Source organism: Indicator indicator, chromosome 10 (assembly GCF_027791375.1).
Source record: "Indicator indicator isolate 239-I01 chromosome 10, UM_Iind_1.1, whole genome shotgun sequence".
NCBI classification, from domain to species: Eukaryota; Metazoa; Chordata; class Aves; order Piciformes; family Indicatoridae; genus Indicator; species Indicator indicator.
The window spans coordinates 20,515,903-20,533,376 of record NC_072019.1 but is presented as its reverse complement, the minus strand read 5'-3'; the positions used below and the strand labels follow the sequence as shown (position 1 = coordinate 20,533,376).

The 17,474-nt window shown below is 38.0% G+C and overlaps 1 protein-coding gene across 1 annotated transcript in view; it reads right to left on the bottom strand.

The window, feature by feature from the left end:
• Positions 1–17,474, bottom strand: part of ST3GAL3 (ST3 beta-galactoside alpha-2,3-sialyltransferase 3) — a 184,116-nt gene that overhangs the window by 107,086 nt on the left and 59,556 nt on the right. The window contains exon 5 of the mRNA XM_054384658.1: positions 4,572–4,664. Coding sequence (XP_054240633.1) covers positions 4,572–4,664 — 93 coding nt within the window. The remainder of the gene's footprint in view (positions 1–4,571; positions 4,665–17,474) is intronic.

Genomic DNA, 17,474 nt, shown 5'->3' with positions numbered 1-17,474 from the left:
AATTCAATCTTTTGTGGTCTTGTCTTCATTACCACTATGTATACCTTATTCTTCTAGATCTGATTCAAAATTAGTTGAAGAGAATTAGATGTGCTATTGAAGACACAAGGGGCACATGAGATATTTATGCAGCACCGTAACAAATCCTTGGGTTTTCTGCATTTATCTCCTAAGACAGCCAGAGTCTTTTAACCATCACTAGTAAGTCACAGAACTATCCATAGCAATTCCAACATCTCTTTCCTGATTTGCAAGGCATAGCTTAGCCCATCATTAGGTATATGCTGACAGGTCAGCCTTTTCAACACACACTACCTTACAACTGAATTTGGAGTGCTATTTTGTTGACCTATTACTTAGTGCTGTGAGATCCCTCTGACATTCCTCACAGTCAGTTTTTGGTCTTGCAACCTGGAAAAATGTGTCAGTGCTTCTATTTATCTTCCATTCCAGACAGATTATGAACACTTGGAACAGCAGAGATCCTAGCACACGTTCTCCAGAGAACTCCAGGGGTAACATCCCAATCTTTTATTTCCATAGTTTCCAATATTTACCTAGTCACTACATAAGCACCAGAAGACTACACCAGTTAAATTTCCCAAAAGTCTTGGAAACACAAAGTGCTACATTGCTTGTTTGCTTTTAAAGATATCCAGACATACAGTATTAGTGAAATCATCTTTATCAAATGCTCATCTAGTCATCCAGCAGATTTACAGGGCTGGACTTCCTGCTGAAGAAGACAACTCTACTCTATCATCACCTTTATTTCTGTGAACAAACAATAACTTCCATTCTTTTTATAGTTTCTACCAAGGTGTCTAATACAGAAACCAGGATCACTATTAGTTTCCAATTCCCCAAATGCTCCACAGGCCCCTCTTGAAAAGCCTGACATGTTTACTGCTTATCATTCTTCCATTCTAGGGCAAATTTAAGCAATGATCATACATAACTGTGTGTAATTCGGCAACTTCACCACCGAGTTCTTCACATAAGTGAGAACTTTTCCTAGCAATTCGTTGTGCCTATTTGCTCCAAAACATCAACCTTTTGTCAGCTTCCCCCAGCCTGTACCCCAGAAAGGAAAGCTCCATGTGGGAACTGTTCTGCAGAGAGTAACAATGCAAATAACTCCTCTGCTATGGCTTTACTTTCCCTTAACTCACACGTAATATTGGGATCATCTATCAGCACATCAGGATCTCTGGCAAGCTTTCTGCTTTTGACAGTTAGACAAAAAGCTTTTTTTTTTTTAATACCTTTATAGACTTGCTCCTCAACATTTTTTTGGCCTACCTCATTAAGGTTTATATTTAACTTGCCAAAGGTAATGCTCCTTCCTATTCTCCTCATTTGGATACAACTCCTGCTTCAGAAAGATGACTTATTTCTAGGAGTCTTGTTTACTTTATTGTTGAAGCCCTTTTGTGGCTTTCCTTCAATCTCTTATTTCCCCTCCCTTCTTGGACTTTCATCATCCAAACTGGACACAGCATTCTAAAAGTCTTGGTTGTGAGATTTTTGGAGGAGCTGGATTTTACAGTTTAAATCAGTGCTACACACAAAATTCCTCAACCTATCTGTGTACATATGAACCCCAAACAGCATTTCAGCTGATATCTTGTTGAGATTACACAAAGCTTTCTCTGTGCCTGTTTCCAAGACAGTTTTCCTATCCTGAGGGTATAATTTACATTTGTTCCACCCAGATGTCGTATTTCATAGTGGATGTATTAACATATCTTCGGTTGGACTGTGGCTATTTAAATCAGGCAATCCAAATTGTTCTCTAAAAGTAACTAATCCTTTATTTAGTACTCTCCAATAACCGTATCACCTGCACACTTAACTTAGGATTTTTTTCCAGCTAGGATTATTGATGAAGACATCAAGCATTTCTAGAATGAGAAATGATTGAGTGAGGAGCTTGTAAAAGGAAAACAAAAAAAAAGTTTAAACAAAATGTAGTCCTTCTTTACCAGCAACCATATTTTGAGATTTCTCAGGGTACTGCTCTTTGATTCATCTAGCCTGGTAAAGTCTGAACTCGTATTTTTACCATTAAAGAAGCACTAAGAAGAGTTGCATTCTCTGAAAAGTATGTATTCTATCCCAACTATTTCCATCATATTTTGACTATTTACATTTACAACTGCACTAAAAAGTCATGAACCTTTAGAATGAGAAAACATTTATTCAGTTTATTCGTGCCTGAAAACAGCCAAACCAACTTTATCCAAATAATTTCACAAAACCACAAATTTTATGGCAAAGACCAAGCCTGAAAAATGTCAGCCACAGAAATGATGTTTTCTGACTGACTCAAGCAACTGAAACCTGAAAGCTAGAATCTAAGAAATCATGCAGTTCAAATTCTTAAAATAAGCAGGCAAGCTAATTTGGCTTTAAGAGTTCCAAATACTAAATTATGGTACTTGTCTTGGTAATATTAACTTTGCATAACCTTTGAGTACATGAGAAGTTGTAGAAAATAAAGAATCTTAAGTGCAGCAAGGAATTCTTTGCAGCCATCCTTACCTGAGTCTGAGGTAAAATAATGAAATGTTTGACACTGAATTAAATCAATAAAGAATTAAAGGATGCCTTGGAAAAAAAAAAGTCAAGCTTAGTAAGGTTTAGGGTTCCTGTTAGAGAAGCAAATGAACATGAATTCCCAGTGAAGGTGTCTTTAGAATTACGAATATGATTTTTCAATATCTGAACAAGACAACAGCCACCTGGTTAGGGTAGAGACAAGTTGCTGCTTCTTTGCATGGCTTTAGTTCAAGAAGGTGACTGAAGAGTAATCTGCAAGTGGTTACTAAGAAAAAAAGTAACATTTTGGATTCTAGCAGAAAATGTCCTTCTTGAAGCCAAAGTCTAAAATAAACTTTAAATTAAAATTTTAAAAGTTAATTTTAATATTAAAATAAATTTTAAATTAAAAAAAAAAAAAAAAAAACTAATATCTTTGCAACAAGGAGTTCATCCATGGGAATAATGTAGCACATGATCAGATTCTCCATCAGCTGAAATCTTTAAATCACACTAACTAAACCTGTGATTACATGTGAAAACATCATGTCCTGTGCATGGAAATGGCTCAGAATAAGGGACTACTTTTCTGGCCTTAACTGTACTAAACAGTCTTCCTTCTTTAGTGTATATCATTCATCTCTCTAAAACCTGGAAAGGGCAGTTAAGTTTCAGTTGCATAAAGAAAGGAAGGTTTCAGCTTCAGACATCTTACCACAGTTAAATTACCTTCTATTCCTCTTCTATAGTATTTACATTTAATATGTACACAAACACAGATTTGAAAGCACTCAGAAAGTTCTTAAAAGAAGAGGATGATAATGTATCTTCCTTCCCTTCCAGCATTTATTTATGTTCTAACCAGAGTTGCAAAATTGACACAGAAGATCATACTGATAATTGTTTGTTTTATGCTGGTGTCTCAACAGCACAGTCCTAACACTCGGTGTTTGGTTTTGGTTTTAAGGTCTGGCAAGCAGTATCTGCTGCGTACAAGGCAACATCAGATTTTTCACTTTTAATAATTTGAAGTCTGCAGATACTATGTTTGCCAACAAAACCAGATGGAAGATAACACTAGCTTCAGGCTTGGCCTGAAGGCCATGGTCACACAACTTAATCTCTCCATGGGCTCTATGTGCAAGTCACGGAACACCCCCACAAAAGAAAGAAAACATCCTCTAGAAAAGTACCACTTGTGTTAAAAAGCCTATGATCAGTTTGCCATCTTTTCCACGTGCATTAGAAGCTTGCACAAAGGTCAAATAACCACTCAAATTTTCCATTTGATGAAGCAAACTGAGATACTTGAGCCTCAACAGCATAATGTTCTTGCTAATCTATCTTCTGAACTGTCTGAACTGTCTTCCAGCAATTCTACAGACTCCTTGAAATGCAGAAGCCACCTGGTATGTAAGAGAAAGCCATAAGCTAAATTTAAACGTAAGTATTGGTTGCTGTGTTATGATTACATTATTTCTGAGAGATGTTGAACTCTGAAGAAACTAGTAACACTTAAGCTAACAATACCTGCTCAACATAGTAAGATGCAGAACTTGCTAATAACATGTCTTACACTCTTTAGAATACACTATTGCAAAGCCTGCAGGAACCTGAGGCAAGCTTTACCCTGTTCTTCCAAGTGAAAAAAAAAAACCAACCAAGCAAAAACCACACTTCATTATTCCAGACAACTTAAACTGTCACTTCATGGCTTATGCTTCCTAAGGATTTATCATCCAGTACCAGCAGTAAGCTTGACCACACATCTGAGGCATGCACTGACAAAATAATTTGCTTTATTATTAAAGAGACAGAACTCTCTACTCTTTGATCAAGCAAGTCAGACTGAAATCAATTAACTCATTGTCACTGACCACTCCAATAGCCCAGAATTTCAACATTGGTCTCCCTTGAACCAACCAAATGACAGAGTAATGACACTTCTCAAGACACTTTGCAGATCACTTACCTTGAAGGATGAGAAGTCATCAAAGGAAGAGGGAAAACAACAACCAGTAATTACTTACTTAGGGAAGATGACAGTCATGAGCGCTGATGCATAACCAGGCTTGCACACTCCCTCAGAGAAATTTGCATACTTTGAGGCCAGTTCTGGAGGCCTTAAAAAAAAAAAAAAAAAAAATCAGATTTCCCCTGGCTATGAACTTTTACCATTATCTAAGTTGTATTTTTCCTTACAGCTTTTCTGAAAAACAGCTGTGAGGAGCAACAGCAAACACAGATGAGTATTTATTTCTTGCAGTATAGCATCACAGGATAACAACACACAAAGGACAGGGTTAAAGTGAGATATCACTAAACCCACTAGTTTGGCTAGGTAAAGCTTGTGGAAGTAAAAATATCAAAATAGCATTTTTAGACTTCAACCTTTCAAGAAGAAGAAAGCACAAACATAATTTTGGCTATTTTTCTAAAGAATGATCAAAGTTAAAATTACAGAATATTAATTTGAAGATGCCTTGAGAGCATTTGAAACAAACTGCTGAGCAGTTCTGACAGGCTATCATCAAGGGACACGTGCTTCCAATATTTGGAACAGATAACATTGCTGCCATTCTGTTAAGATATGTCTTAATCCAGCTTGCCCAGTGATTTCAAGGCCAAATTTAGATTATTTGGAGTATTTTTTTTTTTTTGTACAGAAACAAGATCAAGCAGAAAAGATATTTAAATCCTGTACGTACTTTTACCAATGAATGACTGGAAAAACATCACTGAATGACCTGGAAAAAACATTATTTGTGTCCTTGCTCACCACAAATAAAATTTTTACATTCATCCCTTTCCTGAAAACATTGTAAGGGTTAACTCACTTGTGCTTTCATAGATTAAGATACCTTAGTGTCAGTTACAGTATAAGAATTATTAACATTCCTTCAATAACAAAAAAAAGAGATTACATGCTCAACATTCAGTAGAAGCTGCAAGTATGAACTACTGCGAAGAGCTGACTGATAATATTGTATTTGTTCTACCACTTCATTAGCAGTAGGCAAACAATGAAAGTTTTTTTCCCTACAGGTCAATCAACAGTAGGAGTCAAATGAAGACAACAGTGGACACCTATACTGCAGATCCACAAAAATAATTTTGAATACCCCATTATTATCACCATCATGCTTTCTTTTGCAGGCATCACCAACATGCACATTACCAGTATCCAATTACTGCTAAATGCAACAAGCACAGATTCAAAGAATTTAAAGTGAGTGCACCCTTGAGCTGAAGACAAAGTCCTGGAGGAACTGTGAGCAGTGGTGCAAACAGAATCCTGGCTGACAAAATTATGTATCTGAGTGACAGTAACTCCATGCCAAACTGGCAGCAACCATCTCTCTTGTACTGGTTCTGTGGTCACTGACCAGTTCCAGCTGGGTGATCAATAGATAGAGTCGTTTTTACAATTAGCCACATACAGTACAAAATCACCTGAATCTATAGTCCTTAAAGAACAAAATCCATTTCTGCTGAATAAAAATGTAAACCTTTCAATAGCTGGAAGAGGAAATAAGTTGGAGAAAATAAAGTCACTGTAAGCTTGGATTTCTTAAGACCTTTTCAAAGGAAAAGCACCATGAAATTCTAATCCTGCCACAGGTTTCCTGCATAGCTTTGGCCAAAACATGCAATATTTTACTGTTACAACTCCTCCATCTATCGGATGGCAAAACAATTCGGCTGCTTACACTGCCAGTTATTTACACCAAAGTTTAAATTCCTCTAAATATAGACATGGAGAGACAGATACAGGTATAACATTGTCTGTCACAACCCAAATCCACAAGTTTGATTTCTGTAGGTGATATTATAACACATATCTCTAAATGAGAGAGATGAAAAAGCATCTAAGCTGTGAGCATCCACAAGTTTGAATCCTGAAGACTTGTACTGAATGATATGTGTTCTGACTCCAGTCAGGATCTCTTTAAACATAGGCACAGGAAGGACAGGCCCATTGTGGATGGAACACAAGGCTTTAATAGTGCTAAAATATATCCCCTTCTGATGCAGTCAAGAGGGACAGCAGGGTATACAGACCACAGCTTGTTGCAGCATTTCAGAGATGAAGAAATGTTGGAAATCTCAACATTTCCTCAGAGATGGAGGAAATCTCAACATTTCCTCTTCATCTCTGAGGAAATGTTGAGAGACTGAGATCCCTGGGGCTGTTTAGTCTTGAGAAGAGAAGACTGAGAGGGGATTTGATCAATGTCTATAAATATGTGAGGGGTGGGTGTCAGGAGGAGGGGGCCAGGCTCTTTTCGGTTGGTACTCAGTGATAGGGCAAGGAACAATGAGTTCAAACTACAATATAGAAGATTTCACCTCAACATGAGGAGAAACTTCTTTACAGTGAGGGTGACAGAGCACTGGAACAGGCTGCCCAGGGGGGTTGTGGAGCCTCCTTCTCTAGAGACTTTCAAAACCCACCTGGATATGTTCCTGTGCAGACTAACCTAAGTGATCCCTTTGGCAGGGAGGCTGGACCTGATGATCTCTTGAGGTCCCTTCCAACCTCTGATATACTGTGATACTGTGATCCCAGTCTTTATCAAGCAAGCCTAAGTGTTGGTAGATTTTTATTGTTTAAGCAACACACAGAAACGTCTAATACCAAATCTTTAAAAACAAGTTACAAAGCAACTGGAATTTATCTGCAGCCACCATGGCAGTGAGTCATTGCTGGCAAACTTTGCCAACTATTTCAACAGCAGGCCTTTCTCCAAAGACCTCAGTGGTCAGAAAATGTCTTGTGCCACAAACACAGGCATTCTTCTCTTTTCTGATTTAACGGCTATTTCATTATCAAATTTAAATGTCACTCAGATGCCCATCATGGTGTTTCTGCAGAAGAACAGTAGGCTGAAACCTCTGTGCATTTGAGTGGCACAGAATGCCAATCAGAGCCATATACCGACGGTGGAGCTGCCAATTACAAAACCACAGTGATAGTCAGAGCTGCTATAGCCTGAGGGCCTGAGCTGTTAACATTTCTTGGATGTGATGAAGTTCATGATCCAGAGTGCCAAAGGCAGAACAATTCTCACAAACCAGTTGTTGCTGACATCTCCTACCATTCACCATTTGCTCATCCCCTTTCTTCCAGCCACACTGAGTCAAGCAGGCCACATAAAACCAAAAATGGGCACCCTAGATTTTAAATCCACCTAAGGACACATTTTACTTACTTGGTTTCTTCAGATTACACAGTGCACAGCCACAGTCAGCATGCTCAACACCATATGCCTGTATTAGGTGTAACTCAAAGCAAAATACTTAGAGTAAGGCTGGAGACAGCCTTGCTGTTGACTAATCTGGTATCACATAAAAACATGCAAGCTAACATAGTTTGAGATATATAAGTTTGCTTTGTGTGGTTTTTTTCCTGACAGATTCACAGATCTTGCAGAGAATGCTTTTCCATAAATCAGATGGCAAAACATCCTGCATAAAGTGTCCCATAGAGAACTACACTTTTTTCAGATTCAGCTGTGTAAACCCATGCTAATTAGCAGTACAGTAGGTACACAGTACTGTAACAAAGAAAAAGTGCACCAAATAAAAGCATATGGATAAGCACCTCCATATTTGATGGCAACATACTTACTACACTGCTGCATATATTTCAGCTTCTTTGATTGTGTTTCGTATTTCCAAATGGAAGAGGCAGTATTACTGAAAATACATCCTACCTGACAAATACAGGCTGCCTGACAAATCAGCAAAGCATGGTGCACAGCATCCTAAGAGCTTGTGTTTGGTTCTCGTTCTACAATCCTGAACACTGCTTACAACAGATGAGTCAAGAACTATGCACCAAACCAAACAATATGACTTTCTTAGCTCTTGACTAGTACATAGCTTCATCTCACTAGCTCCATTCCTGAGCCTGGCTATGCTGATCACATAGAAAGCTGTTGCAGTAAGCCAGTAAAGGCTATAGTGACTGTTTCAGCACGAAAGCACAAATCTCCTCTACGTCTTCCAGTTCCAAACATATTACAGCTCCTGATTCTTATGTGCTTTAGTTACAGTGAAAGCATTAACTGGGTGGAGGTAAAGAGCTAGTGGAGACAGCAGAAAGGATATCACAGAATGTTAGGGGCTAGAAGAGACCTTGAAAGATCATCCAGTTCAACCCCCATGCCAGAGCAGGATCACCTAGAACAGGTCACACAGGAACACATCCAGACAAGTCTTCAATATCTCCAGAGAGGGAGGCTCCAGAAGCCTCCTGGGCAGCCTGTTCCAGTGTTCTGTCATCCTCATAGTGAAGTAATTTCTCCTCATGTTTACATGGAACTTCCTATGCCTCAGCTTCCACTCACCGCCCCTTGTCCTGTCACTGGGTGTCACCAAGAGGAGCCTGACTCCATCCTTTGGCATTCACCCTTTATATATTTATAAATATTCATGAGGTCACCCCTCATTCTCCACTTCTCCAAGCTAAGGAGCCCCAGCTCCCTCAGTCTCTCCTCGTAAGGAAGATGTTCCACTCCCTTAATCATTTTTGTGGCTCTGGACTCTTTGAAGCAGGTCCCTGTCCTTCTTGAACTGAGGGGCCCAGAACTGGATACAATATTCCAGATGTGGCCTCACAGGGCAGAGTAGAGGGGGAGGAGAACCTCTCTCGACCTACTACCCACACCTCTTCTAACACACCCCAGAATGACATTGGCCTTCCTGGCCCCAAGAGCATGATGCTCTTAGAGAACACTCTGAACTATTACATTTTGCTCAGATTTTGTGCAGAAAAAAAACAGTGAGATAAATTTATCCAGACCAAGTAAGAGAAGCAATTCATAGTCAGTAACTGTAAACATATGCAGTTCTTAAACAAGTGCCTGCATGAGGGTGAAGTTAAAGGGAAGCAATTATCTTATTCCACTGGAGAAAAAAAAATCTGACTTTTTTTCTTTTGAGACTGGCACACATATTGAATTCTTAAGAAATTCTGTGCTTCTGTACACTTATGAAGATATCAATCTTCACAAAATTTCACAGTTTGGATAAGTTAAAAATCCAGCTGCTTTCAGAGGATTTAGAAAAAGTAACAAGATTTTTCCTTCTGCTTGCATTTGGCAGATGTGTGCCTTCTTTAATCCCAAATATGAAAACGTCACCATGGTTAATTCCTTCATCATGTCTTGATTGGGGACAGCATGTCATCCTCATAGGACTGGAATCTAAATCCATTTAAAAAAAATAAATTAGCAACACAAACTTGGTGTTTGGACTTCTGAGGACAAAAAAGAAAGTCTGCCACTAAGCTCATATAATTGAATATTACAAAATATACTTTAAGAGACAGATTTTGCTGCTTCACCTTCCACATGGAATTTAAATTGTGGATTCTAAAAATTAAAAAACTTCACCTGCTTGAGGTCATCTTATTTGAAGACAGATTTCTCTTGCTGTTACTTTTGCACACAAAATACATGTACTTTTACATTTTTTAAACAAGGAAAAGGAGTTCTTTGGCAATGTGCTCTCTAGGTTGACCCTTCACCTTGAGGTTTCTTTTTCTCTGGTCCAAAATAACCTAAGTCAAATATCTACAGAGCATCTCTATAAAGTGTATGTCATGATACCTGAAGAATGAATAGAAGATGTGATGAGAATATGAAATTAGAGGCACATAGAACATAGCAGTTATTATAAAATAACTATGAAATAATATCAGCAAGCTATTAGGCAGATCAAAAAAGGGCAGATGAATAAATCAAATGTGTTAGTGCTGAGACCCCATATCCACACCACATGAGATTCAGGGCATTTTATTTTAGATAAAACTCCATTCAGGTTCCCTAGACCAGATGTATTCATTACATAAACACATGAGCTCAGTGTTGACCGAATGGTCAAGATTTAGTTTGGAGACTTATGTCCCCTATTAAATATTGCTGCATTTCATAGACCCCAGGAATAAAGCTTTCAGTTTAGTTTCCCCAAAATACACCCAGGGTAACATTTCAATCAGCAAACAGTAAGAAATGATTGCTTCAAAAGTGCAGGACTGCTCTAAATAAGACACTAATGAAGGCACAACCACAGTGGCTGGGGTATACAAAACCTGATTTATATTTTAATTAATATCAAAGGGTTGCTGACCTTTGAATCTTGTTTTATACATCACTTATGGCCTAACACAGCTTCCAGTCCTCAATATACTTTTTTGTAGTATATCGTAAGCTTGTAAAGCAAAAAAACCCATTTGAGGAGGATTTGAGTGCCCCATCAACTCTCCCCTTCATTACAGACTGCTATTCTCACAGCAAACACTACCAGTTCACTTAAAAACATGGGAAGACACCTTTAGCACGTCTGGTGATGCACCTCTTTTAGTCTTCTTCAGTTACTGCTGTTCATCCAGAGCAAGAGAAGTCATTAACAGCAGTAGCAGGCTTCATATATACAGTAGTCAGTTCCCAACAAGGGACTAAGAAACTTATTTGCACATCTCATTTTGTAAGTAGAGTCATGATTATCACATCATTTTGACAGCTGGAATCTTCTTGAGTGCAAGACACCATGGAAACGAGATGAACTGATGAACCCCTCTTGGTACATGGCTGGAGCTTCATGCTCAGCAGAAGCACTGAGAAGTTTAAGGAACTGTGATTACAGCTCTGTCAGGAGTTTACAAACGTGGGTTCAAAGAATTACACGGCATTATCATGTGATATTTGCTATTTTTCGAGTTCCAGCTGAAGAAAAACCAAACAAAATAAAGAAAAGAGTGAGGAGATAGAACGGAGAAGAAAAGCAGAGTGCTTACACTGAAAGAGACAGGAAGGGCATCTATCACACTATATCCAGCTAACCAGATGTAAATATTTTCAAATGTTACTTCAGTATGTAAGCAAATTTCTCAAGGACATTGGATGACTGAATAGGAGGAGAGATGGCCCAAATCCCTCTTCCTAATAATGCTAAATGCATGCTAAAAAAAGTCCTGTTCTGCTTCTCCACTAAGAATTGTGGCTTCTTAGGAAATTGATTTCTTAGCAGCAAAGACAATCAACACATTTTTATTTACTTATTTGGACTACTGAAGAACACCAGCTGAAGAAGATTAGGTTACATTCAAGTGGCTCAGGAAAACAAAGTTTTAAAGAGATTCTACTGAAACTCATGGCCCACTTCCACAGCCCTGAATGAAGACCCAACCCAAAGCTTTTTTAAGAAATACATGCTGAGCAGAGGGGCGCTGAGAGCCATGAGCACTGGCAGTGCCATTCACCCTTGGTGAAATAGCATCTTTGCACAAGCACACTGAAAAGGTCTCCATCCACAGGAAAGGCAGAAAACCCTCTTCCTTACTAAATTCCATTCCTGGTCTTTGGCAGACTAAGAACTAGATCACAAGGCAGAAGAACTTCAGATTAGCCTCTGCAGTGCTAAATAGATAAACATCTTAAGAAATACAGCTGTAAGTGGTTTCTCTATCAGATAGGATTATATCATTGTACCATCTCTTGCAGTTTACAGAATTTAATAATCCTGCCTGGAGCCACTCAATTAATAACCTTTTATCAGATCCTATGAAATTCTTGGGCTCCTTGAGGACAAAAGAATCAGATGTTTTGAAGCTAGAAAGTCTTTCTTTGTTTGTTTCAAAAAAAGAAACTCAATGATGAGTTTATAAAACTAGATTCAAAGGATGAAGATTAAAAAAATCCACGAAAATTCCATGGCATGTTTTGTACGTGACCTCATGATGCATACTCCTCCAAGAATTGAGTAACATCCCTCATCATCTGATCTCCTTTAGCTTTTATAAACTTTCCCCTGCTTAAAAAGAAAAAAAAAAAAATCGGCTTCTGTTACATCTTACCTCTAAGACTAAGAGCACAGAGAAAAAGCAGAGTTGTGTTCAAATAGATGCAGATAAGGAGTAAAGAAAACACTTCATCTGAAGGTTAGTTTGTGCTTTTAAAGAAACATGGAAAGGAGAACAACTGGCTGAAATACCGATTGTTAGACTAAACAAAGAAGACACAAATTACAGAAAATTTGTTTTCACAGAAGGCAGCAGTTTACCAAAGAAAGAAGGAAAAAAAAAAACTATCAAAGATGATTGCTTGAGTATTCATTAATCTTTGGACAAAGAAAGTTGTAACATAATGATAACGTAACTTGTTGATAATCAACATAATTTCTGAATGTATATTATAGATTTAAAAATTTTTTTCTTGTTTCCACAGATCAAGAATTATGTGTTTCCATCCTCAGTAATACATATCAACATTCTGGGTTTCAGATAAGCAACAAGGATAATGCAATGGAGGATAGCTGCCTTTTAGGAGACTGGATGTTTTAGGGCTCATCAGTCAATAAAAACTCCCTCAGCAGTCAATTGAGATTCCTACCTGAACTGCTTTCTGAAAGAAACGTCTAAAGTATGTCTAAATAAATTCCATTTCCCCAAAGTTACAAATGAGAGTTCTCCCTAGTATTTGAACACATAATTCTCAAAACCTGCAAAATTTAAATGCTGCAATTCTCTATTTAAATACCTGTCAAGTCCTACTGCTAGTCCAATGGCCATAAAAAGTGAAGCAATCAAAAGTATGATGGGAAATAAAACGCTCACCTACCACATCCATTTTCAGCCAAACGAAGGAATGCAAAAAGATAAATTGAAATGTCATAATTTTGTTGCTGTAATCCCTAAGTCTTCATCACCAACCCTCATCTGTTACATCTACAAACGGACAATGCTTTCTTTGGATCAGGAACAGTGTTTTTCTACTTGTAGTGCAATGAATCCAGCAGTGGAGGTCCAGGAGAGAGAAACAAGTTCTGAAGAGATGAGAACAAATAATTTAACCCAATTAGAATCCAGGAATCCCCTGTTCAGACTAGTAAGAATTGACATAACTGAAAGCAAAAATACCCCCCCCCCAGAGTCTACATCTGTGGGGGGAAAAAAACCAAGATCAACTAAGAATTCATGAAACATCATGGCCAAAATTAATTTTACCTCTATTAATACTACAGTTTGGCAGATTTGAATGCCAAAATCCAGTGCTTAGCAGTTTTAAATGCCAAATGATATAATCAGGTTTTAACCACCGAATCTCATTGCAGAACACAGCCAGGCCACAGAACACATCATTTCAGAGTGTTTAGCTCATTGCAAGAGCATACCAGCACAGCAGAATGCTATGGAAAATAATCAACAACAATTTATTATTCACTATTTCCCATATCATTGCAACATCAACCAAAAAGAAAAAAAATAAACACAGTAGAACTGTGAGTGGAAGGAAGCAGTGCTTTCATATAATATGCAGTTAATCAGATTTCTGTACATCAGCATGTTGCACAAGCCAGGTGTATAGGTGGGATCAAAAGCTATTAATATGTCTAACAGCATCCCAAATTTTGGAATACCAAAGCTGCCTCTCCTTGGAAGATGGAGAGCAACACTGGAGCAAGGACTGCCTCACGTTGGTGTATTTTTCTCTTTCCCTAAACAATTCTAAAGAGCACTTTGAAACAAGACATTAAGGCAGGTGAATCTTTGGTCTGACAATTTTTATTTTCCCATAAAAGGAAACTCAACCCTTTCTGTGCAGTAGCAGATATATTGTAAAGGCAACTGAGAGAGACCAATCCTTAGGGGAATAAAACCCACTTGGAAAAATCTCTCAGAGCTACCTGATAGCAAATCTTCAACAAGCACAGTTCACAACACCCTCAGTTTTCAGTTTCTTTGGTCACTTTGCAGGGATAAGGGTGATAAACATTGCCCTTCAAACTTTTCTTTGGAGGATCTGGACAGCTTGGGAAGGACTAACAACTTAACTCCCCTTAACCAAAGGAAAAGAAGACTCTGGCAAGGGCTTTGAATTTTTTTTTTCCCTGCGCTAGACTGCAATTGAGAGGAAAAATCCACTGGTCAGTGAATAAATTGCTTTAGATGCTATGTAGAGGTGACCTCACAGCTGGGAAATGTGGTTTAACAGTGGTTTTACAAAATACTGTATATAGTCATGAGGCTTTTAATTTTTCCTCACTCTTATTTCCAAAGTATTAAGTCCAAAAAAAGCTGTCTTCACCAACTTGTATTAGAGACAGAAGTCATGAATTCCAACTTACATCAATTAATCCATTAAGTATCACACTGCAGTCTTAAGTGGAGGAAGAGCACATGTTGGGTGGAAAATGTTTCCTCCAGAAACTTTGCTCTAAATGGGGAACATAACCCTAACCTACAGAATCAACCAGGTTGGAAGAGACCTCAAAAAACTAACAAAAATCCAGTAATAATGAAGAATAGTCTTAACAGTAAGAACAGCTGCAGAGCCACCCGGTTCAAAAAAGCTCTCCTGTTGACTTCATACACTGTTCTAGTGAATGCTCTTATGCTAAAATAACTTACTTTCCCCCCCCACCACTTCAAAGAGCAGCTGCTTGTCTGAAAAGGCCATCTAACCAACATCCAAACTGCCATATGTAACCACTATGAGTCAGAGAACGGAATGAAGTTTGTCTCAAAGAACTGCGAACAGCCCACTTAATCAGACCTTCCTTCATCTTCTGTCACCCCTAACTTCACTGAACATCACTCCTGCATCAGAAGGAAGTTATTGTGGCTCTCCAAATGAGAATGGAGTGGCTTTCTGAGATGTTTGGCATACTAGCTAAAGGAGAGTTCCAAGCTGAGCACTGAAACAGGTTTCACTTTTCAACAGGACTAATCTTATGCTCTCCTCCTTGTTAATTCATCAAAATAGCAACACTTCACAAAATTGCTTGAGCCTGAGTTCCACGATGATAAAATACAGCTTTGAATTCTTTACAGATCAGAGACTATACTGTCTCTAACAGGCAACTGACACAACCACCTTTGGGGATTTCTGCCTCCAATGATGTGAAAAAGGGTCACTAAGAGAGGATGAAAAGGAGCAGAAGGAAGGCAGTAGAAGTTTTGCAGCTGCATAGGATATTGCTTACATTTTCCAGGTCTTCAAGATTAATCCTTTTAAAGAACCAGGGGAAATATATTTCTAAGTAGGAATTAAGAGGTCTGAAATCAAACAGAGGTATCCAAACACATTAAACATGTAAATCAAAACATCAAAACCAATTTTTTTTTGTTGGCTTTTTGTTTATCCTTAAAGAGCTGGCAGATTGCATGGCACAAACAGCATATACATGTTCTACCAGTTTTCTGTCCCTCCCTTTGTGGTCCTGATTCTCACTGCTGAAAGCTGGGCTGGGGCTGCAGCTAGCATCTGGAGTAGCACTTCTGTGTGGAGTAGGATTTCACTCAAAATGGAATTATAGATATGATTAAACAGTTTCCAAGAAAATCTGAAGGGGACACCCATTAACATGAAAATAGCTAACTGAATACTGTAATACGTTGATAATGTGAACAATGTTAACAATGTGAATTTGTTAATATCAGACTGAAATGTGTTAGCTTGAGTTAATAATTCCCAGATAGCACCCAAGAGGATCAGGGATGCAGTAAAAAATAATTCATAAATAAATAATGTCATTTGTGTGTTAAATGTGTGGTTCCTACCAGGAAGATAAGAACTGTCTTGTGAGGAGGAAGGAGAGCACAACCAATCTCTTCTGTGTTCAGTCTTTTGTGGTTTATTTGTTGTGGTTTTCTTTTCCCTGCATTCCACTCTGACTACCTCTATTTCCTGTGTGATGCCTGCAGTCTTTTGTGTTTTATTTGTTGTACAGAACATCTTGTCCATGCAGTAAACTGTACAACCAATTAGAATGAGACTAATTCATTTAATGGTCTTGATGCAGTATTTTTAACCTCTTTAACTGAAGTTTTGGGAGTGATCAACGTTTAGATAGTCTAATCTATTCCATTTTCATAAGTTACACGTAGAGCAAGAAAGTTTTTATAGGAGGATAGTCAATAAATACAAACTTAACAAGGTTACCAGTGCAGAAGCTGGCCCAAACAAAAGTGATTTACCTCTGAGTTTTAGAACAGTTTTCTGAAGAAAGAACATGAAGTGTGGCTTTTTATATGCTCTTCTCCCAAGAGGGTAAAGCAACAGGAGGGCCCCATGTCATTTATGAGCTTACAGATAATCCCTGAATTGGATTTTACAACTAAAGCAAATTTAGCCTTCTGTTAATGCAACAACTGTAAAAATTCTTGCTCAAACAACAGCTAATAGACACTTGTAAAGTTAACTATTTGTTACCATACCCACCCCAGGAAAACAGACAAACATACATTTAATGAGGTTAATGCTGCTGTGGTGAAGAACTACAAAGTGTTCCACCTTACAGATACGGAGGAAAAAAAAAGAACCAAGCCTCTTCTTTACAGTCTTCTCAGTTTTTATATAACTAGTCTGGTTGGTTAAAAGGACACAAATGTGCAAATTTAGTCCTATGAGGAACATACAAAGAAAGAAATCTTACTTGTATCAGGCACCTTCGTGGACATTCGCTTGAAGAACAAGTCCATTTAACAAAAAAAATTTCCTATTTAATATGCACACTAATTGGAACTGTATGTATTAGGGTTTTTTTTCTGTGTGAACTCATATTGGCTATTGTGTTATTGTGCTTAGAATCAAAAACAGGTTGAAAAGCTTATGAGTCACGCCTTTTTGCTTTTAAAAAATTTGTACATCAACCTTCTGCCAAGAGTATGAAGAACTTGTAGCATCTGAAGATTTATTAATAATGTCTAGCAGTCCAAAAAGTCCTCAGCTACTTCTATAGAAATTCTTTCAAGATTGTTGTCCAGACGTACCAGTTGTAAAGCACATAAACTTTGGTATATGCTGCTTGAATTATTGTTGTTGATATTAAAGAAGACACTTTCCCATTCCCCTATCATCCAAACAGAACAAAACTCATTGTAACTACTGCAAACTCCTTTCTTTTCTATAAATACATTATCACTG